Source organism: Sciurus carolinensis, chromosome 3 (assembly GCF_902686445.1).
Source record: "Sciurus carolinensis chromosome 3, mSciCar1.2, whole genome shotgun sequence".
Lineage (NCBI taxonomy): Eukaryota > Metazoa > Chordata > Mammalia > Rodentia > Sciuridae > Sciurus > Sciurus carolinensis.
This window is the reverse complement of record NC_062215.1, coordinates 43305501-43329073: the sequence shown is the minus strand read 5'-3', so window position 1 is coordinate 43329073 and position 23573 is coordinate 43305501. Positions and strand designations below refer to the sequence as shown.

At 37.5% G+C, this 23573-nt stretch overlaps 1 protein-coding gene across 9 annotated transcripts in view; it reads right to left on the bottom strand.

The window, feature by feature from the left end:
• Specc1 (sperm antigen with calponin homology and coiled-coil domains 1) overlaps positions 1-23573 on the bottom strand; it is a 265322-nt gene that overhangs the window by 158641 nt on the left and 83108 nt on the right. The window contains exon 1 of one of the 9 annotated variants that reach the window (XM_047545178.1): positions 251-452. The exons of the other annotated variants lie outside the window; for them this stretch is intronic. Within the exon in view, the coding sequence (XP_047401134.1) occupies positions 251-290 (40 nt within the window). The 5' untranslated portion in view covers positions 291-452. Of the gene's footprint in view, positions 1-250; positions 453-23573 lie in introns of those variants that run through there. 9 annotated transcript variants of the gene reach the window in all.

Sequence of the window (23573 nt, the reverse complement as noted above, 5' to 3'; positions counted from 1 at the left end):
GGGCGGACCCGGGGCTTTCAGGTACGTGTTTATAACGAGTGGCATTTCCTGGTCGCGGAACAAGCACAGGTAATTTCACAACCCCATCAGCGCATTCCAAAGGCAAGAATCACACCGCGGGAACTTCACCTTTCCACTCGCCCCACTCCGCGCAGCGGGTAGCACGACGGCCGCCCGCCCGGGAAGCGGGTGGGGGAAGGGCGCTTGGAAGGGGAGGGGGCGCGGCACGACCCCCGCCAACCGCACAGACCTGGTTCGGGATCCTCTGGCCTCCCAGAGTGGTTGCCCATGCTCGGTCGACGCGGGTAGCTGCCGGCTGGTCGGCCTCGGACAGGGTGTCCACCGTGCCGCAGAGGCAGCTGCGTCCGCTGGTCCGCTCCAGTCAAAGAAAGGGCCGGGCGCCTTCCAGTTCCCGGCGGCCGCCGGCAGAGCCGCTCCTCGCGCCCGCGGGCGGGCCCGCCCCCTCATCTGCATACCGTCCGCCCTCCTTGATTCCACGCGGCCCGCCCCCCTCATCTGCATCCCGCTGGACAGAAAGAGCTCGCGCTCCTCAACTCTTCGCTGCTCGCCTGGCGCGGCCCGCCCATGGCATCTGCATATCACCCGCCCACTCATCTGCATATCGCTCCGAGTGTCCAAAGGGTCCCTCCCGGTTGTGGGACTGACGCACCGGTTGACCGACTTCTGGCCTCCATCCGCCCACACTGAGAACTGCAGTTGGACAAGGTAGGCTGGAAAAACCCCACTGCGGAGAGGCTAAAGCCAGGAGCCACTGAAAAGGCCAAGGTACTGCACGTGTGAAATTAGATGTATCAGAACCAGAAAAACCTAGAGTTGGCACAGTGAAGACGCTTAATAAGTATTTTTTGGATGGGTGAATGAATGAATCGATGGATAAACGACTCTTGAGGAGATGTAGAAAAATAATGCTCACAAAGACATGCCCACTAGCCAGGATAAATACTATCACTAGTAAGAAAAATGCATGTGGATCATACATAGAAACTATACTGCCACTACTGGGAATGATTAATTTATGCGAATTACCCTGAGCAGCTTTCTTTTTACAGTGAAAACACTTAAAACTAACTAAATCAGCAGTGACAGAATTTAGAATAAAATCAATAGTGGAATGCTAGTCCTGTCTTCTGCATCACTGAACGTTACAGTCCATTTTCAGTCATTTTTCCTAACTTAATAGACATTTAGGACATTGCTGATCACTCCCAGCATCTCAAAACTATTCACTTGATTTTCAGGATGTTACACTCTCCTAGTTTTTGATCTACCTCCCTGGTGGCCTCTTCTCAATCCCCTTTGTTGGAATTGACCTTTAGACTCTGGAGTGCCTTACAGCTCAACCACCTGACTTCTCTACTTTTTTGGTCTTTTATTTTCCAAATTTGTGTGGGGTTTTTGTTTGTTTGTTTGTTGGTACTGGGGATTGAATCCAGGGGTGCTTAATCACTCAGCCCCCATCCCGACCTTTTAAATTTTGAGATAGGGCCTTGCTAAATTGCTGAGGGCCTCACTAAATTGCTGACATTGGACTTGAACGTATGATCTTCCTGCCTCAGCCTCCCAAGTTGCTGGGATTACAGGCACATGCCACCATGCCTGGCCCAACTTGTGACTTTTAAATACCATCTCAGTATCTCCAGGCTGGTCCCCTCTTCTGAAGTTCAGACTTATTTATTCAACTGCTTTCTCAATAACTGTTCTTGATGATTCCCTTAGACCTAAATAAGCATCTCCAATTTAACCAGAACAAAACTGAACTCTTGGTTTTCTCCTATATATTTGCCTTTCTCCCATAAGTTTGCCTCTCTTATCTTTTCCATTTCCATAAAAGAATATTCCATTCTTCCGGTAACTCAGGCTGCAGTCCTCATTGCCTCTCACATGCCACATCCAGTTCATCAGCAAATCCTGTTAGTATAGACTGTGTATAACATAAATGCCACAGTGTCTCAGTACTTCTCACCTCTTCCACTTACTGTCAAGTCACTTACTGTCCAAGTCACCATCTTCTTCTGCCAGGATTACTGCTACTGCCTTCTAACCAGCCTTCCTTCTTCCCCAACTTCTCTTTATTCTTTTCTCCACATACTAGAACAGAGAGTGATGCTTCTAAAACCTAGCTCAAATCATATCATGCCTCCATTTACAATGTTCTGATGTTCTTCTATCTCATGTGAAGGAAAAGTAAAAATCAATGGCCTCCAAGTTCCAGAATAATTTTCCCCTCTCCCCCTCAGTGAATTCACCTTCCCATCTCACACTGCTTTTGCCACACCAGCCTCCTTCCTATTCCTCAAATTAGCTGAACATGCTCTCACCTAAGGGTCTTTACACTTGCTATTGCCTCTCCCTGGAACACTCATCTAGATACCTATGTTAAATAGACCACATGGTTCACTCTCACTTCCTAGGCCATCCTATCATTACGAGCTTCTCTTATCATACCACATTTAATAGTAAAACAGACCCTCGATACCCCTCTCTCCTTCTTTTCTGAACTCTATGATCCTTATCACCATTTTGTACAGTAGGTTCCGCTTATCAATGGGGGTTATGTTCCAGGTCTCCCAGTGGATGCCTGAAACTACAGATAGTACTGAACTGTACATATACTGTATGTTTTCCTATGTGTACATGCCTATGACAAAGTTTAACTTACAAATTCAGGCAGTGTAAGATATTAACAACAATAACTTATGTCACTAGTCTTGTGCTTTGGGATAATTAATAAGTAAATTAAGGATTACTTTAAATAGAGACACTGTGATATGGTGACAGTAGATCTGATAACCAAGATAGCTACTAAATGAATAATGAGAAGGGGTAATGTATACAGTGCAGATATACTGGACAAAGAGATGATTCACACCTCAGAGTGGGACAGCCTGAGATTTCATCATGTACTTATAATATCATGCAATTTAAAACTTATAAATTGTCTATTTCTGGAATATTCTATATTTTCAGACTGTAGTTGATCATAAGTAACTGAAATTGAAAAAGTAAGATTGAGGATGGGGGCTGCTATATACTATGTATATACTAATTATTTACCCTTCACTTGAATATAAGCTTCATGAAAGCAGGAACCCTGAATAAATGAACAAATGGATAAATGTACAGAATACACCATATATAAATTAGTCCTTAGACATTATTTCTTTTTAGTGGCAGTACCATAAGTTGATTTCTCAAATAAAATTAACTGAAGACAGGTGTCATAGTTTTCTTTCTGTAATCTACCAAACCTAGCACAGTTCTAAGCTCAGAGAAGCAAATGGACTAAGGAAAATAAATGACACAGGACAACAGTAAAGCAGAAATGTGTATGAGATCATGTCAACCCTCTCCCTTCCTTTTAAAAATGTGAAGAATCAGCACAGAAAAGATAATTGACTTCCCCAATGTTTCCAGAATGATAGGTAAAACCTGAGTTTGTGAACATTGTTAATAGCAATATAACTTCAGTTTATAGAATAGTCACATACTTACCACAGAGTTTGGAAACTGATGAGTCATTTTATTAATTTATAACATGTTGAGTCATTAACATGTCTCTTTATAAAAACTGGACAAGTAAGACATCAGCCCAACCTGTACTCCTATGGCTCTTTCAACTCTCACATCTAAAATGTGGATAATCCCGTGTATTTTATGTCATTAACATGGTTCAGATGTTGCCTGTCTCATCTCTTGCTGCATTCTCTTTAATGTGGGCCTTCATCTCTTAACAAGGGTGACTGCATTAGCTTCCAAGCTTACTTGCTGCTTCCAGTTTTACTTATGCTCAAATTGTTTCTCCTCCCCAACTTTTTAAAAATGTAAGTCTGACCATACAAAGCCTCTGTTTAAAAGCTCCCTGTGGCTCCCCTCTACCTTTAGGACAATGTCCCTGGTTCTTAAGCATCAGAAACAAGGTCCTTCATAATCTTGGGCCCCATCTTCACACCTCACCTTTCAAAAGTGCTGTATGGGGGCTGGGGAAATAGCTCAGTTGGTAGAGTGCTTGCCTTGCAAGCACAAGGCCCAGGGTTCGATCCCCAGCACCCCCCCAAAAAAAAAAAAAAAAAAGTGCTATATGCCCTTCTACTTTATATTCCAGCAACATTAAGCCAGTTGTAGTTCCCATAGTATACCCTACTATCTTAGGCCTTTGTGCATTTATATCTGCTATATCTGTTTGATTACCATCCCATAACTTGGCTGCCTGGCAAATGCCTAATCACCTTCTATGAATTGGATTGCGCCCCCTCATCCCCAAATTCATCTACTGAAGCCCTAACCTCCAATGTGATGGAGTATAGGGTCTTTAGGAGATAATTAAATTTAAATGAGACAAGAGTGAGGCAATCTGATAGGATTGGTGGCTTTAAAAGAAGATCTCTCTAGCCTCAGGCATAGTGTCACAGGCCTATAATCCCAGCTACTAGGGAAACTGAGGCAGGAGGATTACAAGTTTACAGTTAGCCTCAGAGGCTTAGCAAGACCCTGTCTCAAAATAAGAAGGGCTATGGGATGTAGCTCAGTGGTAAAGCACTCTGGGTTCTGTCCCCTGTATAGTGTGTGATGATGTATGTTTGTATCCCTCTCTCTCCCTCCCTCCCTCCCTCTGTTAAACTACAGTGAGAAGATAACCTTGTAAAAGTCAAGGAGAGAGCCCTCACCAGAACCCAACCATCCTGTCTGCACTGTGATTTCAAACTTCAGCCTCCAGAACTGTGAGAAATAAGTTTTTGTTAAGCCACCCAGACTCTGGTATTTGGTTATGGCTGCCCAAACAAAACTGTGGCATCATCTCCTCTGGTCAGCCTGCCCATCCCAGGCAGAATTAAGTACTTTCTCTTTCCCCATACTTCTCCACCTTGTAAATGCTTGCATTTCCCATGTAACTACACTATTTTAACCATTCTTCCTTAAGAGACTGTGAACTCTCTGAGTGGCAGTAATGCTGTCTTATTCCTCTTTGACTCCCAAATACCTAACATAAAGTAATTCAGTTAATATTTATTTGCTTTACAGTATGACAGAACATTAATTTCTCAAATAAAAAACTGACACAAATATTTGAATTTCTAAAGGAACCTTTGATACCTGGAGACATTCTATTATCACAATGAGAAAACACAAAGACATTAAATCTACTCAAATTTAATCTATAATTTTAACATAATTGAAATCAATCATGAAATTGATGTGTTTATTACTAGGTTCACCTGGCATTGGAAAATTTGGAAAGGAAAGAATAAAGATGAAATCTACCTTATTAGGGTTTCAAAATGCCATAAAATTACATTAGTATGTAATTATGATAAAATGGAAATTCCAAAAAATAGATTTAAAAGAATTTAAGGTAAAGTGGCACTTAAAGCTAAAATTAGGCAACACTCCTATCTCACTTCTTATGACAAAATAAATTCCAGTTCAATACTATTTTCATGGGAAAATATGAAAATATAAAAGTCCTAGAAGAATATTTTATAAAAACTATAAAATTTCATGTAAAATGTACAAAGGAAAAAGTTCTTTATTGTTCAGTTTTTCCATTTTGAACATTTTCAAATTAATACAAAAGTGTCACAATAATAATACAAAGATCACTGTTATATGACTGTCACCTACATTTAATTGTAAACATTTTACCATATTTGCTTTTTATTTCCACCTCCCAATAATTGGGGGAAACTGAGGGTAATGGTGAGGGGGTATATGGGAACTTTATACTTTCAACTCATTTTTCTATAAATATAAAAGTTCATTAATTTAAACATATCATAATAAAAGAATAACCTGGAGCTTTAAGTAACACTACAAAACAGGTTTAGCAGTCTCTGTGGATGACCTATCTATGAGACATCCCTACTTCTTCCTTATCAAAGAATTCCAGGGATCTGACCCTGACAGAAGGCTATACTCTTTTTAGTCCAGGAGTGATTCTTAATACACAGTCTGAGCCAATCATAGCTATTCCATTTTCCTTGCTAGTGACTAGACTGGCATGCTGTGTGATCCACTTCTGGCTAAGAACACATGAGGGGAGGTTTGTTGGTGGATGGGTTGTGAAAAGGTCTCTTGTTCTTAAGGAGACACTAGAAGAGATGTGTTCTTGCATTGTACTTTGTCTTTTCTGCTCAATATGGCCAAAACTACAACAGAGAACTAGCCAGAATGCCAAGCAACATACTCAGGATGACAGACCAGAAATATGAAAAGAAACTGGATCCCCAATGGCACTACCAAATCCCCAAATTAAACAACCTTATGATCACCTACTTTTACTTTATTGCACTGCTGTAAATGGAACCAGGGCCTTGTGCATGCTAAGCAAGCACTCTACCACCTCTTGTTTGGTTTTACAACAGTAATACACTTGTCCAGTGTTGAAGTCCAACTGAATCAGGAATGATCTGACCTAGTAGCTATTCTTTTTCTCTTCTTACAAGTAAAGAACTGAGGTCCAGAGAGATTAAGCTATCTTGCCCAAGGTCATGCAGATTAAAAGTAGGGAACTGAAATTTAATTCAGATTGGTTGCCTCCAAAGCACTTGTTCTTTCTACACTATACCATTTTGTCTCCAGTAGAAGCTGGGCACAGAATCTTCAAAGAGAAGCCAATATTTCAGGAGTCAGAGAAAACAAACAGTAACTTGCAACAAGTAACTATAAACTGTGGAATATCCTTAAGGAGAAAACTCTTAAAATTCTTCTTAAATTAGAAAGAACATGTTTTTTTTCTCAGTTTTTATTCTCAACTTGAATATGAATGACAGCACTACAGTCTAAAGGAAAGAAGATTGATATAATCAGCACTATAAAGATAACGTGTTTTTTGTTCATTTGTTTTTGGCAGTACTGGGGATTAAACCCAGGGGTACTTCACCACTGAGCTACATCCCCAGTCCTTTTCACTTTTTTATTTTGAAACAGGGTCTCTCCATGGTGCCCAGGCTGGCCTCAAACTTGCAATCCTCTTGCCTCAGCCTCTCAAGTCGATGGGATTACAAGAGTGCACCACTCTTCCCAACTATAAATCACCACTCTAAAACCATGTACAAGAGCACCAAAAGTTTAATTAAAAAAACAAAAAACAAACCCAGAAAATACCCCACACTTATCTCAGTCACAGACTCATTAAGTGACCCTGAACTGTTCAGGCCACTTCTTGAGAAGATTATCATCAACCCACTGCCTTGTCTCAAAACCTGGTACAAATAATAAAAAAAATATTATTACTAGCCTTTGATATTTTGAAGTACACACTATATGTGAAGAAAAAGCAGAGGCTGAATTCCTACAAAAGTATTTTGTGCCTCCCATATTTCCCTAGACGATATAAGTCTGCAGTTATAGATGGGGTTAACAATATACAGTGTATTTTTCTGGCTCTAATCATTTACTATTATAACTTGACCTTCATCCTCACTGCAAAGTTCCCCCAACTATTTCTGCAAGTCCCAGGAGTATGTTGTCTGTTCTCAGTGGACCTAGAACATATGTTCTTCACATTCTCTCTGCTTCCAAAATCCCTTGAGAAGCTCAGTGGCAGCAGCCCAGTCATCCGCCCTCTGCTCTGCTGCACAAGGAGGTCCCCCATTGCCTCTGATCCTGATTACCCCATAGTAGGCCCTGGGGCCTCTCCACAGGCCCAAGCCTGCCATCTACACAGTGTTCCTGGTGCAAACAGTTTCTGCTCCTCTGTGGTTACATCTTGCCCCTGCTACCGACCTCCTCTAGAGGACACCCATGTCTGGCCTGGATTCCCACTAGACCCAAGGCTGCCTCCCCTGACCCAGAACCAATATTGGTTGTAATAGTGATACCACTCCTGAGAGAGATGTTTGGAAAGATAATTACCATACCTTCTAAGAGGGGATAAGTTTTACTTAACTTTCTTCTTTGTACTTTATTTTTCCCCCTATTATTCCCTTTAATTTTTTTTAAATCATGGTAAAACACACATAAGTTTTATCATCTTAATCATTTTTAAGTGTTTTGTTCAGTGGCATGAAGTACATTCACACTGTTATGTATTCATTTCCAGAATTTTCATCTTGCAAAGAGAAAACTCTGTACCCATTAAACGATAACTCCCTATTCCCTCTTCCCCTAGCTCCTCACAAGCTCCTCACTGTTCTACTTTCTATGTCTAAGGATTTTACAACTTTAGGTATCTCATAAGAGTGAGATCATACAGTGCTTGTTCTTTTGTGACTGGCTTATTATACTCAGCATATTGCCTTCAAGGTTATCAATGTTGTAGCATGTGACACACTTTCCTTATTTTTAAGCCTGCATAGCATCTGTCCATCTGTGAATGGACACTCCGATTGCTTCCACCTTTTGATTATTGCAAACTATACTCTTATAAACATGAGTGCGCACATATCTTTTACAGTCCCTGCATTCAACTATTTTGGATATGCACTGAGACATGGAAATACTGAATTGTATTATACTTTTCTTTTTAAGACATCACTTTGTTCTGTACTCTTTAAGCTATCAAGCATAAATCATTTTAATAAAAATGGCATTTTCCTTACCCAAAATTGAAAATTACTAATTACCAAAAATAATAATTAAGCAGCTTTATGTTCATTCTGCTGAATATAACAGAAAAGATTTTCCATGCCTTAGAGGGAATTAGATTCCTTTATACAATAAATAATATTCAGTATCTGTTTTGTACATGATACTATTCAAGTTTTCCATATTCTAAAGGGAGGAAAAAAAGCTCAAATTTCTCAATAAGCCAAAGGCCAACTTGCTGAACAAGGACTTGGTTCACACAACAAAGAAAATCAAGAGAAACTTGAACATGAGGAGAAAGAGTAAAAGAGAAGGTAACAAAGCCAAGTAATTGAATCAGACACAAAAGTTCCTTAGGTAAATAGCATGCACATTGGTCTAGAAAACACTCCAATTATGAAAACGTGGCAGGAGAAGTCCAGGGAAGCTGTAGAAGGATAAAGAGCAGATTAGTGGTTGTCTGGAGCTGGTGGTAGAAACAGTATGTGACTAGAAAGGAAGGAGAGAGATTGTTCAGGTAACAAACATTTTAAAACTCATTTATAAGGATGGTTCTAACTCTGCCAATTTATTAAAAATCATTGGACTGCACATTTTAAATGGGTGAATTTTATGGTATATAAATTATTCTTCAATAAAGCTGATTTAAAAAAAGAAAGTCAAGGGAGGTAAGTGCAAGAATTTTCAAGACTCTGTATTATTTCTGAACTAAAATGAGCCCTCTCCTCACTTGGAATCAATTAGCATGACTGAAGTTAAGGGTGGTCTTGCCTGCTGGGAATAAAGGCCAGAATAACACAGACTTTGGGAAAAGATAAGGGAGAAAAGTTTCATGCTCACCCTGGAGTTTCTTGCTTACTGAACTGGGCTCAATTCAAAGCCACCAAGGATTATTAGGCAAGAAGGAGAAGCAGGACAAGTTGGCATATGGTAAAACATCATAACAGAAATACACACGAGATGCTACAGAAGATTTGAAAAGCAAAAAAGCATACCCTGTTGTGAATTGTTCCAGAAAGGTCTTTTGAAGGACATGCTACTTAGAAGCTGGTCCCTGCACAGCATTTCTGTCAATGTCTGCAGTGGCAGGAGGGGGTAGGGGCAGCAGGGAGGGAGGCACTTGGCACAGATGTGCACATTCTGCACAAGTAAGGTTGGGGCCACGGGGTCATGTCTTTGTTCACCAGGTTGAACAAAGGCTTGATTGTGAAAATGTCACGATCAAGGCACCAACAGGGAAAGGAGATAAGGCTGCAAAGGGGTCACATGAATCAAGGCAAGAGGTTGCCTTACCTAGTAAGGAATGCCTGAAGGTCGTGGAGTGGAGAAATAGTCTGATGAGAGTCATGGCAGGAAGATGCTCTGATAATACAGGAGCTCTCTCTTATGTACCATCTACTTAACATTTTACAGATAACCAATTCACCAAAATAGCCCATGCAGCCCATGTTGTAAGGCATACTGTCTGATATTCATGGCAAGATGAATATTTTTCGTCAGTGGTTCCTCTCCAAGACAACTGTGTACTTCTGCTCCCGGCACGGGGTTGTCTGTGTACTGAGTCAGGTGTATACGTCCCCAAACCTGTTTATGCTATTTGTATTGTATTTACCTAACTTAATTATTACAAAACCAATGAAATAGGAATGGTGGGCTGGGGGTGAGAGGGAGATTGTTTCTTCAAAAACCACACTGAATGCTTTGAAAAGCCTCGATGAAGGTGAGTCCCTAAGAGTGGGTACAGCAACTGCAAAAGACCAAGGGAATATGTACAAACATATGAAAAGATTCTGCATACAATCTTCTTGAGTATCTTTATCCTTGCTCATGTTAAAAAAAAAAAAAAAAAAAACTAAAGCTAGAATTGGTGGCACACACTATAATCCCAGCAGCTTGGGAGGCTGAGGCAGGAGGATCACAGGTTTGAAGCAAGCCTCAGCAATTTAGCAACTGTTAAGCAACCTAGTAAGAACCTGTCTCAAAATAAAAAAAATTTAAAAATGGGCTGGGGATGTGGCTTAGTGGTTAAGCACCCCTGGGTTCAATTCCTGGTACCAAACAAACAAACAGCAGCAACAACAACAAAACCCCTAACTGGAAGTTACAGAAGATGTATTACCAGTGTGGGAAGATGTTAAGGAACTCCAATCAATAGACCCAATCTAAGAAAAAGCTTTAGACTATAACTAGAGATTAGTGAATGAATGCACAAGTTGAATGTTTTAGGTGAAAATAAAATGAAGTTTATATGTTTATTTTTTCTTTAGAATTCCCTAATTTAACCAACTTTTTCAATTCATTGGCAAAGAATGGCCCCAATGACACAGGATGAAAGGCTTTAACCAACCAGCAGTGACTCAAATGGGGCGTTACCTTACATTAGATAAGAGATGATGCATTGGGTAGGGTTAGAGGAAATATCCCAAAAGAAATGAAAAGAAGTGGACACTGAGACAAGCCTCAAAAACTTAGCAAGATCCTTTTGAAAAAATTTTACAAAGGACTGGGAGTGTAGCTCAGTGGTAAAGTACCTTTAGGTGTTCAATTCCCAGTACCAAAAAAAAAAAAAAAAAAAAAAAAGAAGTAAGAGGAGAAAAAAGAAGAGGAAATGAAAGAGGAGGAAGAGAAGAAGGAAAAGGAGGAGAAGAAGAAGGAAGAGAGAGATGATTGCTGAAGACAGTTACATATTGAGGAAAATGAAGTTAGTAAAGCTAATATCAGAATTTCTGTCTGAGTGACAGAAATGTCACATCAGCTAGGGTAAATTCAGATGCCAGAGGAAGCAGTTAAGTGACTGCAATGAAGATACTAAACTGAACTTAGATATGTTGAGATTCCCATGTAAAATCCACGAGAACAAGGACTTCCATTGTTTTAATTGCCACATTCCTTCCACCCAGAAAAATGCCTAGAACATAACAAATACTAAATATTTGTTGAATGAATGCATATGCTGAACATCCTTGACATATTTTCAAGATGCAGGTTTGGGACCTTGTCCATCTTGTAACCCCAGGGCCTGGACTAGTAATTCCTACTTGGGAGGACATAGACAAAATACCTAATAAAAGGTCTTCAACCTTAAAGGCAACACTTTTGGGTTTGGAAAGGACTCTAATGAAGGTCTTCTAATCATCACCATATACTATCTCCATGAAGGACTTGTTCAGTGTAGAATGAAGACTTGTTTATCAATAATGTGGAATTCTTCATTTCCAGCATGCTTATCTCTGAAATTCCACAGCTACTAGAATATTATTCCAGATATTAGGTCAAAACCTGGTCCTAATTTTTAAAAAATTATTTATATATATATATATATATATATATATATATATATATATATATTTTTTAGTCTTTGATGGACCTTTATTTTATTCATTTATTTATATGTGGTACTGAGAATTAAACTCAGTGCCTCACAGATGCTAGACAAGTGCTCCACCACTGAGCCACAACACCAGCCCCCCTAATTTTACTTCTTACAAAAAAAAGGGAAAAGTTTAATTTTGACCAAAAAGCAATTGCTTGATAAAGTGCAAATGATGATAGTTTTGGAAGAAAAAAATGTCATCCTAAGAAAGCAAAGCTTCAAAGATGTTCAGAGCAGCTTTATTCAGAGTTGCCAAAACTTGGAAGCATCCAAAATGTCCTTCAGTAGGTGAATGAATAAACTGTAGCACATCCAGACAATGGAATATTATTCAGCCATGAAAAATGAATTAAGCCATGTGAAGATATGGAACAATACTAAATCCATATTACTAAGTGAAAGAACCCAATCTTCATAAAAAGGGTATATGCCATATGATTTCAATTAAATGACATTATGGAAAAGGCAAAACTATAGAGACAGTAAAAAGATCAGTGACTGAAAAGTTAGGGGAGGAAGGGATGAATAGGGCAGGGGAACTAGCCTGTATGATACTGCAGTGAGGGACGCATGTTACTCTATATTTTTCCAAACACAAGGAATGCACAACACTAAGAGAGAACCCTAATGTAAACTATGTAAGTGACAATGATGTGGCAGTATAGGCTCATGGATTGTAACAAACATGCCACTTTGATGGGGAATGCTGACAATGGGGAAGGGGAGGGAAAGAACTCTCCTCTCAATTTTGCTGTGAACCGAAAACCCTAAAATAATAGATCTTTCAATAGTTTTAAGAAAATAAGAAAGAAAACAAAACTGGAAGAGTCTAGGCAAGATGCTCTAGAGTCTAAGGCAGGTGAAGTTTTTAAATTTTAATTTTTTGCTATAGTTCCTAACTAGTTAAGTTAACTATAGTTCCTAATTCTGTTAAGGAAGATGTTTTTAGGGGAAAGTCACATTTTATAAAAAATACCTACATTTCAGTTTCCATTCTTGGTGCCTCATACTGTCATCCCTTGTTATCTGAGGGGGATTGCTTCCAGGATCCCTGGTAGACACCAAAATCCTTGGATGCCCAAGTCTCTTGTTTAAAGGGTGTAGTATTTCCATATAGCCTATGCACATCTTCTTATATATTTTAAGTCATCTCTAGATTACTTATAAATGCTATCTTAAACAGTTATTATACTATATATTTTTTAATTTATAATTTTATTTGTTCTAATTAGTTATATATGACAGTAGAATGGATTTATACAGTTTGATAGATCATACACAAATAGAGTGTAATCTCTCATTTTTATGATTATACATATTGTAGGATCACACCTGTCATGTAGTCATACATGTACATGAGGTAATAATGTCTGTTTCACTCTAGTATCATTCCTTCCCCCATACCCCTTCCCCTCCCTTCACTCCCCTCTACCTAATATAAAGTAACTCTATTCTTCCCTAGTGCCTCTCCCATTCTGAATTAGCTTCTGCATATCAGAGAAAACATTTGGCCTTTGGTTTTTTGGGTTTGGTTTATTTCACTTAGCATGATATTCTCCAACTCCATCCATTTACCAGCAAATGTCATAATTTCATTCTTCTTTAAAGCTGAGTAATATTCCATTGTGTGTGTGTGTGTGTGTGTGTGTGTGTGTGTACACCATAGGGAATCATGAAAAGAAAATAAAAATCTATACACGTTCAGTACAGATGCAATTTTTTTTTCCAAATATTTTCAATTTGAGTTTGGCTGGAAACACAGATGTGGAACCCATAGATGTGGGAGCCAACTGTATATATCATTTCATTTGATTGTCATAACTCTCTGTGACAGGTATGATTAACTCCATCTTCCAGATAAAGAAACAGTCTCAGAGAGGCTGCGCAGCTTGTCCAAAGTTACACATGATGACTCTCCAAGGAGGCTAGAAAATTCTCAGCATTGAATTCTGACACCAATGTGTAATAGATTCTGACTTAAGGATCAAGGTGAGAAAGGTTTCTCAAGAAACTAGGGTAACTATATAAGTTGTTCTTGATGTACTTATAAGCAAATGTATTAAAACTGCAAATAGGACACGTAGACTTGGGTGAATAGGAAGTTGGCAGAAACGTATCAGAAAATGATCTAAACACTGAGGAGCTCTGGTGGTTTAAAATGGTAAGGGCAAAATTCACCCCAGGAACCAGATGGACTAGTCAGGAAAAATCACCAATAGTAAACCACACTCTGCTCCAGGTCCTTTACACAGAATTTCATTTTAAAATCCACAGATTTGGCTACTACTCCCTGGGTTAGGAATGGAACTGGCAGTGGATTAATTTGCTTAAGATCACAAGCCAGGATGTACTGCAAGGACAGATGAAGTTATGTCTATGCCCTCCCTCACAGCCAACTTTTCCTATAGTTTTGTTGTTGCTCCACTGACTGTACAAGTATTTTCTGTTCCTCTGGCATCATGGTTCCTAAAGTAATATCCACATAAATGATTCAATATGTATTGATTTAATATATGATAAATTTCTTTAAAATGTTACAAAATTAATTCCCCACACATAAAACCATCTTTACTGGTTTGTCATTTGGAAATGATCAAATAAGGATAACTATCCTTGGGTTTTTTAGAAAAATCCACCCAGAGTTCACTGCTGCACCCGGCGAGGTGTGATGTCAACAATACATACTTCTATTCTGACCCTCTGTACATTATTTGCTTAGGAAAAGTAACTTGTACAGTATTAAACTAATTTTTGAAGTAGAAATCAATATACAAACAAAGATAATTCAGTGGCAAACTCAATAATCCAAACAAACTCTCAGGAAGAGAGAACACAACACTGAGAATCCACTGTGTGTCAGCAGCCAGGAAAAGCAGCATAAAATAGATCTGATCATGTTTTCCATTGAGGGACTTGAACATTTCAGAAGGTCATGGCTGAGTTCAAGGGCTGGAACTTTAATATTCCATGAGTTCAGTGGAAAGACCTCCAATTTCCCTTCCACTCAATGTGATGATTATGCAGAACCAGAAAAGCAGAACTTTCTTCTGGAACATAAAACTTGTTCTCCTGTAGGATTCTACAATTCTCTCCCTTTTCTCCTCTTTTATAATGAAGCTTGGGATATTGGCACCAGGTGATGATATTCTAACCATAAATCCACTTAAGTGAAGGAGTAAAAATCATGGTTACTCCCTTAGAAAAACTAATAAATTAATGCATATGTTTAGAAGTAGTGAATTTTATTCAAGGAATTTAGTCATGGCAATCTAACAGAAAGGGTGGTCACAGAAGAAAATGTCCTTTCCTTTTATCTTCTGTGCCATAGTCATATAGCATCTGAGTTTTTACAATGATCCCCATCATATATATTCACAATGCACCATCTACATTTCAGTTAGTAGACACTAATTAGGTATTAATATAAATATCTATCATTGATAACATATTTCATCCCTTAAGTTTCAACTAGTCTTTACTATTCCAGCACACTCCCAGGCCTAATTATTTTATTACTCCAGCATACCCCTACTCTTACTGTATTGTTACTCAAGCACATCCCCTACCCTTACTGTGTTATTACTTCGACCATCCTCTACCCTTACAGTATTAGTACTCCAGCACATGTTCCACCCTTATGGTATTATTATGCCAGCATTTGCCCCAATCCTTACCGATCCTCTTTCCTGCCACAGGTTTCACTTGGTCTAAGGGCACTTAAATCTAATAATAATGCTATATTTTTATTAAATATTGCTGTGATAGAGTAAACAGCAAATGAATATATTGTTTTAAGAGCAATAATAGAGGAAAGACTAACCTACTAGTAGAATATTCAGCTATATTATATTTGTTTCACATAATGACTTCATTGACTTTATAATTAAAACTTGGACCCTTTCAGATTTCCAAAGGAGAGGGTTGTTTTTTTTTTTTTTCGTTTGCAATGGCAGAGAAGCAAGGGCTATAATCAAAGCATAAAGTGGACCACTGTTACATTTCCCCACTGTCAATTTCTACATTCCATTTCTATGGAAAAATGGGCAATGATATCTCCAAGCTGTTTCCTGCTGAAAGAGGGTGGAGTTAGGGGAAGTAACCCAAAGTCCTTGTTCTCTATCAGGTAGGACGTGGACAGTTAAGAATATTCAGCATCAGGCAGTCCAGAGGTCCATGGTGGTAGATTGTGGGTGACTGGACAAGGCATCCATAGCAAGCTTGTTTGTTTTCAGTGTGTCAATCTCAGGAAAAGTTGTATGTTTCTCTACTGACTGGCTTCTTTTCATTTCATTACCATGAGTGGCATTTCCCTCTTTCCTCTGACTCGAAAATTCAGAAACAAGCCAGCAACCTATCACGGTGTATATGACCCTCCTAAATGTGATTTTGTTCTAGTTTTTGATTTTCCTATTTCCCAGCCCCATTTCCTCATTTGTTGTATTTTATATTCTTGCACACATCTCTGGAACACTTCTCAGATTCTTTCCTACAAGAAAAGTCATACATAAAAAATATACAATTCCATTTCTTGCTTTTCTTTTCCTTTTTTTTTTCATTCCTCAGTTTTCTTTACAATGATTTCACAAAATGCCGTCTCTACCACCTGCATTTGATTAAGGAAAATATAGCCGATGGGTGTGTTGAATGTTCATGGGTCCCCTTTCCACATGCCAGGCCCTGGGAAGACCCATGCAGCCCCCAGTAGAGGCAAAGGGCCTGTTCAAGTGCAATCACACCAGAGTACTACCAGAGTCTTCCCTTGATCTTTGATACTACATTTCTACAATGAGAAGTAACTTTCTCAATCAAAGGAAGCAGGAGATCTAACTTTTCAACAATGCAAACAACTTAAAATAAGAAACACATTTAATTGACTTTGAAATGTATGGTATTAAGAAAGCTACCAGCTGGGCTCAGTGTAGCTTAGTGGTAGAGTATTTGCCTAGTATATGTGAGGCCCTGGGTTTCATCCCTAGCTCCAAAGAAAGAAACAAACAAAGAAAGAGAGAAAAAAAAGAAAGTTCCTGAACCAATCTTTCTCAGCATGATAGCTGAGTACTGGGCAGTGAAAGGAGAAACACTGGCAGTGGGCCTGGGGTGGCTGGAGATGGCAGGTGGGAGAGGGATTTGTGAAAATGGCTGCATTGAGCACATAAGTAAATAGATAATAAGTAATAAGAAAATAATGTAAATAAGTAATAATAAGTAAATAATGAGAGATGTATTTCTCATTCCCAAAGAAGACAGTTATAAACACAGAATGGGCAAAGTTAGAAACAACCCTGAGATGTCCACATGAGTTGGAATTATGGCTTCATAATATATATATTCTATTTTAATATGTATTTTATAATATATTTTATAGGTATTTATAGATATATTTAATATGTATTTTGTATGCCTATGATATATAAATATAGTTGTCATAGAAATTTACAATACATATATATGATGTATAAATATTCTATGTGAGTATATATATCTATAAATTTACATATATAATATGTTGTATATGTGTATACAGGGAGAAACTTGTAACCATCTACTGTGATGAATAACACCATCTGGGTCCCAGGGAAACACTTCACATCTCCTTTCTTTTTCCTTGACACAAGAGGGAACTGCATCAGGAAACTGTGGAGGTCCATGGGTTGTACTGCTGTCCATACTGTGAATGCAGCCTGATTTGGAAAGCAGAGTATGAAACGAGGGAAGGGCTTCCTAAGAGATAACACAAATGATTTAATTTGTTAAACAGTTTTAGACAAAATGAATATGATCGAGTCTTCTGCTCAGCCAGGTATATCAAGTATTCATTGTCCATTTTCTTTTCTTTTCATCCCAACAGGTGGTTCTGGCAGGTGGTTCTGGAATGAATCCCTACACTATCTGCAACAGTTGGAAGGGCATCTGAGAGAAATTTTACAAAACTAAACAATTCTTATTACTCTCAAATTTGCATATATATAAATCTAAACATAAGTCATATGCAGTGCAGGTTTTTTGTTTTACTTTTTTGGTAGTGTTGGGGATTGAACCCAGGACCTTGTGCATGCAAGGGAAGCACCCTATCATTGAACTTCACCCCACAAGTGTAGTCTTGAGAAAAACAGAACATATCATAAGAAGGCAAACCCTACAAATACTGGGTAAGGTATTCCAATTCTAAGGTACATAGGTTCTTTTTAAAAAAAACAGCCATGTGTTCTAAGTGGAAGATTCTGTTAGGAAGATAGTCCAAGGAGGAAAAAGTAATCATGTTTTATGATTTCCTTCATTTTACAGAGAAGGAAATAATAAAAACAAGAGCAGAAATCAGTGAAACTGAAAGCAGAAAACAATAGAGAAAATTAATGAAACAATGCTGTTTTTTACAAAGATCAATAAAATTGACGAATGTCTAGTAAGACTAACAAAAAAAGAAAATACAGATTACCAATATCAGGAAGGAAATGAGGGATATCACTACAGATTCTGCAGACTCAAAAAAATAAAATACTGGGGCTGGGGAGATAGCTCAGTCGATAGAGTGCTTGCCTTGCAAGCACAAGGCCCTGGGTTCGATCCCCAGCACCAAAAAAAAATAAAAAATAAAAAATAAAATAAAATAAAATAAAATACTACAAATACATCTACACAAATAAAACTGCATCGACCAGAAGAAATGAATTGTTTGAAAAACACAACTCACTCAATGTGAAATAGGCAGTATGAACAGCAGTATAACTATTAGGGAGAATGTGAATTTGTAATTTTAAAAAAACTCCTACTCTCCATCTCCCAAAAAAAAAAAAAAAAAAAAAAAACCCAAAAACAAACAAAAACTCCAAGCACAAAAGGTTTCACTAGAGAATTCTACCAAATATTTAATAAATAATTAACACCATTCCTACATAATTTTTTTCCAGGAAAAAGAAGAGTTAGAAATACTTCCCAATTTACTTTATGAAGTAGCATTATCCTGATATCAAAACCAAATGGAAACAGTACAAAACATGAAAATTATAGACCCTCAGGAATACAAGTGGAAAAATCCTTAACAAAATGTAAGTAAATAGAATTCAGCAATATTCAAAAAGAATCATATACCATGACCAAGTGGGGGGGAAAGGCAATTTCAAGAACTGCAAGAAGTCAATCAGTGTAATCTACCACATGGACAGGTTAAAAAAAAGAAAAATCACACAGTCTTATCTATCAACCTGGAAAAAACAGTCAACAAAATACCATACCCTCTTAATAAAAATTGAAATAGAAATTCTTCAGAAAAATCTCAGAAAAACTGGAATATAAGGAAATTCATCAACTTAACAGTATTTACAAAAAAACTCTTAACAGCCATCATTAATGTCTAAAAACAAAATGCTTTCTCCTTAGGCAAGGATATTCACTCAATATTCATTCAACAAGGTGCCAGTATAATAAGGCAAGAAAAAGAAATAAAAAGCATATAGATCAGAAATAAAGAATAAAACTGTCTCTATTTGTAGATGACATGATTGTCTACATTAAAAATCATAAGAAATGTAAAATAAACCACAAATTCTAAGGACTTAGCAAAGTTGCAAGATGCAAGATAAATATAGGAAAATCCATTGCATTTTGATATACTACCAATGAATTCATGAACACCAAAATTAATACTATTATACCATTTACAATTATTAAAAAATGAAAATACTTAGTTGTAACCAAACAAGTACAGGATTTGTACACAGAAAATTATAAAATGCTGATGAAATAAATGAAAGGTCTAAGTAAACAGGAAACATACCATATGTATGGATTAGAAACCTCAATATAGTGAAAAAGTCAATTATCTCTAAATTGATATTCATATTTAACAAATTTCTATCAAATCTCAGGAGAAATTTTTACAGGTATAGGTGAAATTATTCTAAAATTTCAGGAAAGAAGAATAAAGTCAGAAGAATCAGTATAATTGATCTCAAGACTTATTATAGAGCTATCACAATCCTTACAATGATGTATTTGTGGAGGGGCAGACACGTATATCAATGGTACAAAATAAGAAATTCAGAAATAAACCTTTACATATATATATGCCCAACTGATTCTAACAAAAGTTCAATAGCAACTCAACGGAGGAAAGATACCCTTTTCAACAAATGGTGCTGGAGTAATTGGACATCCACAGCAAAAAATTAACCTTGAGCCAAGTCTCATAACTTGTATAAAAATTAACTAAAAATGGATCACACACCTAACTATAGATGCAAAACTACAACCTGTTTAGGAAAAAGTATAAAAGAAAATCTTAAAGTTCTGGTGCTAGGCTGTTTTAAATGTAGTTCAAAAGTACAATCCAGCTGGGTGTGGTGGTGTCTGCCTGAAATGCCAGTGACTTCGGAGGCTGAAGCAGGAAGATTGCAAGTTTGAGGCCAGCCTCAGCAAAATAGTGAGACCCTAAGCAACTTAGTGAGACCCTGTCTCAAAAAAATAAAAAGGGCTGGGGATGTTGCTCAGTGGTTAAGCACCCCTGAGTTCAATCCCTGGTACAAAAGAGAAAGAAAAAGAAAAAGAAAAAACTGAGAAATTGAATGTTATTAAAATTAATAACTTTTGTTTTGTGAAAGATGTTATGAGGATGAAAAGACAAAGTAGATACTGGAAGAAAACATTTATAAACCACACATCCAACAAAGAACTAGAATCTAGAATATACCAAGAACTCAAAGAACTTAATAGCAGAAAAAAATCATATTATCACCAGTGGCATATACCTATAATCTATGCTACTTGGGAAGTTGAGATGAGAGGATCAAAAGTTTGAGGCCAACCTGGGACACTTAGCAAGACCCTGTCTCAAAATAAAATTTTTAAATTGCTGGGGATAAAGCTCAAGCACTTGACTAGTTGGTGTGAAGCTCTGATTCAATCCCCAGTACTGAAAAAAAATCAAATTATCTAACTAAAAATTGGCAAAGAGTACATGCAGATTTCACTGAAGAGCATATACAGATAATAAAAATATGAAAATATGGGCTTAGGGAGCAGCTCAGTGGTATAGCACTTGACTAACATGAGTGAGGCCCTGGGTTTACTCCCTGGCACTGCAAAAAACAAAAACAAAACAGAAATATGAAAAGATACTCGACATCATTGGGCGCTAAGAAATATACATTAAAATTGCAAGGAAATGTCACTATAGACTTATCCCAATAGCTAAAATAAAAAGTAGTGATAATACCAAATGCTGGGAAGGATGTGGAGAAGTTGAATCACTCATACATTACTGGTGAGAATGTAAAATGGTAAAGCACCCCAGGTACACAGTTTGGCAATTCCTTAAAGAGCTAAACATGCATACCATAGGACCCAGCAATTGCACTCCTGGGCATTTTTCTCACAGAAATTCTTCCACAAAATGTTCATGCAAAAACCTGATGAATGTTTTAAACAATCTTATTCATAACAGCAAAAAATTAAAACAAAAAACTAGACATGATCCTGATTCAATGAGTGAACAGTTAGAGAAACCGAGGTGCATCTGTTCTGTAAAATACTATGAAGAAGTAAGGAACAGCATTTGACACATTTAATGACCTGAACTAGTTTCAGAAAACTATGTTGAATGAAAAATGCCAGTTCTAAAGCCTACATACTGCATGATTTCATTTATAAAACCTTTTTTTTTTTTTTTTTTTTTTTTTGCAGTGCTGGGAACTGAACTCAGGGCCTTGTGCACACCAGGCAAGCACTCTACCACTGAGTTCTACCTCAAGTCCTATAAAACATTTTTAAAATAACGAAATTACAGAAATGTAATACAAATTAGTTATGGCCAAAAGTTAAAAGCTGTGAAAGAAGGGAAGTGGATATTGTTCTAAAGGAATAACATAAGGAATTTTTGTGGTGGTGAAAATGTTCTATAACTTCACTGTATCAAAGCCAATGTCCTGGCTGTGACATGGTACTATCATTTTGCAAAAGGGTACCATTGGGGAAATGGGGGAAATGGTACAAGGGAGTGATCTGTATGACTTGTAACAACTACAATTATTGCTAAATAAAGAGCATATGAAATATATTTAACTAAATTTTAAAATATGAAATACATTTCAACCTTTATATTGATGTGAATTTACATTTTGAAAAAAATTTATCTAAAAATTATACATTTCAAAAAACCATTAAAAAAAAAAAACCCAGAAAGCATTACAAACTGCAAAGTAATAGAAAAATACTAAAATAGAACTCAGGGGAAAAAGTTGAGAAGAAAAAAGATTTGCCATAAATTCACCCACAACTATTTCATCAAAACAGTGAAAATGAAAATGTGTAAGAGCTATTTTTGTTACATTTACAAACCTATCAGTCTCTGAAATCCCTGAAACTTGATATCCTTTACTAGAATATTTGATTACTGATCAGAACACTGTGAATAAACAGCAAGCCCCTATCAGTGCTCTTGCAAAAGCCATCCATGTATCAGGTGTACACATGCCTCCTATAGCTCCCTTTCATTCCTTACATTATGCCAGCATTCTTGCAGGTGGAAAAACTTTATAATTATGTAAGTTCACAATATAATTTTGTTTTACATAGAATCACAAAAACAGTTTTACAGAGTATTATTATTACACACTGAACTTCTTAGAATGCAACAAACACATATCTTCAAGGGAAAACAGTACTTTGTTCAAAAGTTTTCCCTGAGATGTCGGCATTTCAGAAAGTCACCGATGTCAACACTGCTGTGTGTGGTATTTGAATCCCCCATGCTGCACTGGCTGGTCTCCTCTGTAGCATATATATTTTCAGTAATCTCCACCCGGGTACTGGCATTTAACTCTCTCCTAGTGGAGTCAGGCCACTTGTATTCACATACCTAAATGTGTTACTTTATTAAGAAATGGGGGCTGGGATTGTGGCTCAGTGGTTGAGCATTTGCCTAGCATGTGCGAGGCATTGGGTTCGATTCTCAGCACCACATATAAATAAATGAATAAAATAAAGGTCTATCAACATCTAAAAGATACTTTAAAAAAAAGATTAAAAAAAAAAAAAAAGAAATGGATTTCTTCTTATTTCTCTTCTACATGATAGGTAGGGCACCGTATTGATTTTTTTCCAGTCATAAATATGGCTTGCTGAATTTCATTTTACGATATTAAAGGGTGCCTTACAAAATAATCATCATTTAAAAAAAGGATAACTGGACCACAAGGTTGAGACCTCTGTAAGGAGCCCCTTCAGAAAGCGTTGCAGGGCTCTTTTCTCCTTGACTGCCTTCCAGTGGAAGGCCATACACGGGAAATAACCATGGCTGGCTGATAACAACAACAATATAAGTCACGGACAGCAATACTGGGGCACTTACACAAGCAGCAGGGAGAGTAAGGCCACCTTCGAGCAGCCACCAAGGCAATAACAACAAAACAAATCACTAAGAGAGAAAAGAAAATGTGCCCCAACTGTACTCCAGGCTTTATTGCTCTCCCTACTCTCATTCTGGTTAATATAAAACATTTCTCCCCTTCCTTTAACTGGGCATAAAAAGTTTGATCTGATACTCACACTCTTGCCAATGGAATTTCTCTCAATTTCCAATTCGGGACGCACACTAGCTTTCCTTGTAGGGTAATCACTACATCTATATGGAAAATTTTGGTAACTCACAAGAGAGGACCCA